General features: G+C 40.9%; 1 protein-coding gene across 1 annotated transcript; it reads right to left on the reverse strand.

Moving 5' to 3' along the window:
• Positions 1–256: 256 nt before the first annotated feature.
• LOC124235999 (olfactory receptor 4F3/4F16/4F29-like) lies at positions 257–1201 on the reverse strand. The gene has a single exon (XM_046654602.1). The coding sequence runs from the start codon at positions 1193–1195 to the stop codon at positions 257–259; it is 939 nt and encodes a 312-aa protein (XP_046510558.1). The 5' UTR covers positions 1196–1201.
• Positions 1202–1502: the final 301 nt, after the last annotated feature.

Below are 1502 nucleotides of genomic sequence, written 5' to 3' on the forward strand. Positions count from 1 at the left end.
TAATTACATCATATACATATTATTTCATAGGAATTGAGGCTCAAGATTATTAAAATCTTTGATTAGAAATACAGCATATGTAACTCCATCTCTCTTTTCAGAAGCGAATGTCCCTCCTTCCTGAGAGAAAGACAAAATAGACTCAATATTAGTGTGTAAATCAAATCAAGGTGGGACAAAGAAGTTTCTAAATGAGTTTGACTATCAATAATGAACATCAATAACCAATAAGGACTCTTCACAATATAGGCATCACTTAAGACATCTTCCTGTAAATCACTAACTGTCTGCATACTCTCCTCATTGCCACCTTCATTTCTTGATTCCTGAATGTGTAAATGAGAGGATTCAGGAAAGGAGTGAGGACTGCATAAAAGATGGCCAGAAACTTATCCAGATGTACAGAGGGAGATGGCCAGGTATAGACAAGTATCAAAGGACCAAAGAACAGCACTACCACAGTGAGGTGAGCTGACAGTGTGGACAGAGCCTTGGAAGAACCAGCTGAATAGCGTTTCTGAACAGTGAGAATGATAATGATGTAGGAAATGATCAGTATGAAGAAGGAGCCAACAGAGATGAACCCACTGTTGGCTGTGACCATGAACTCTAGTCGGGCAGTGTCTATGCAAGCAAGTTTGATGAATTGAGGAAGATCACAGAAAAAGCTGTCCAACACGTTAGGACCACAGAAGGGTAAGTTTACCACAAAAGCCAATTGAACCATGGAGTGGATAAAGCCAGTCATCCAGGCAGCCACTAAAAAGATGATGCACATTCTTGGGCTCATGATGGTCAAATAGTGGAGAGGCTTACATATGGCAACATATCTGTCAAAGGCCATGGATATGAGCAGCACCATCTCCACACCACCAACAAAATGGATGAAGAAAATTTGAGTGATGCAGCCTCTAAAGGAAATGACTTTATGCTTTCTGAAAAGGTCATACATCATCTTGGGACAACTGACAGAAGAAACTCCCAGGTCAATGAAGGAGAGGTTGGCCAAGAGAAAGTACATAGGGGAGTGTAAGTTAGGGTCAGAGGTCACAGTGAGCATAATGAGGGAGTTTCCTGTCATGCTTGCCACATAAAAGGTGGAGGAGAACACAAGGAGGAGAAGTTGGATCTCCCAGGAATTGGTGAGTCCCAGGAACACAAACTCTGACACTACAGAGCGATTCACTCCATCCATGGGCTTTGTTGGCGTTGCTACCTGAAAGAGGATAATAGGAGAAAATGTAAATTAAGATAATTATGTTAATAAATTAGAATAAGAAAGGTCAAAGTTATGAAAGCCCATTTCTACTTTAACATTAAGACTGACAATACATTCATGGCCTCTGAAATGGAATCAAAAAGAAATTGGTGGCTGTCACGTGGAGCTGTTCTCTCCCACCAAGTGGTCCCTACATTTAATACTCTCTTCTTCCTCCCAGAGTTGGTGGTCTGATACTACTCATGAGAAACACGGTAGTCAACATGAGTAACAGAATTTAACC

The sequence above is a fragment of the Equus quagga genome, chromosome 2 (genome assembly GCF_021613505.1).
Source record: "Equus quagga isolate Etosha38 chromosome 2, UCLA_HA_Equagga_1.0, whole genome shotgun sequence".
In the NCBI taxonomy this organism is placed as follows: Eukaryota; Metazoa; Chordata; class Mammalia; order Perissodactyla; family Equidae; genus Equus; species Equus quagga.

What these genes read in the sequence shown, in the direction of transcription:
- LOC124235999 (XM_046654602.1), bottom strand. Translation starts at nt 1,195, where the DNA reads ATGGATGGAGTGAATCGCTCTGTAGTGTCAGAGTTTGTGTTCCTGGGA.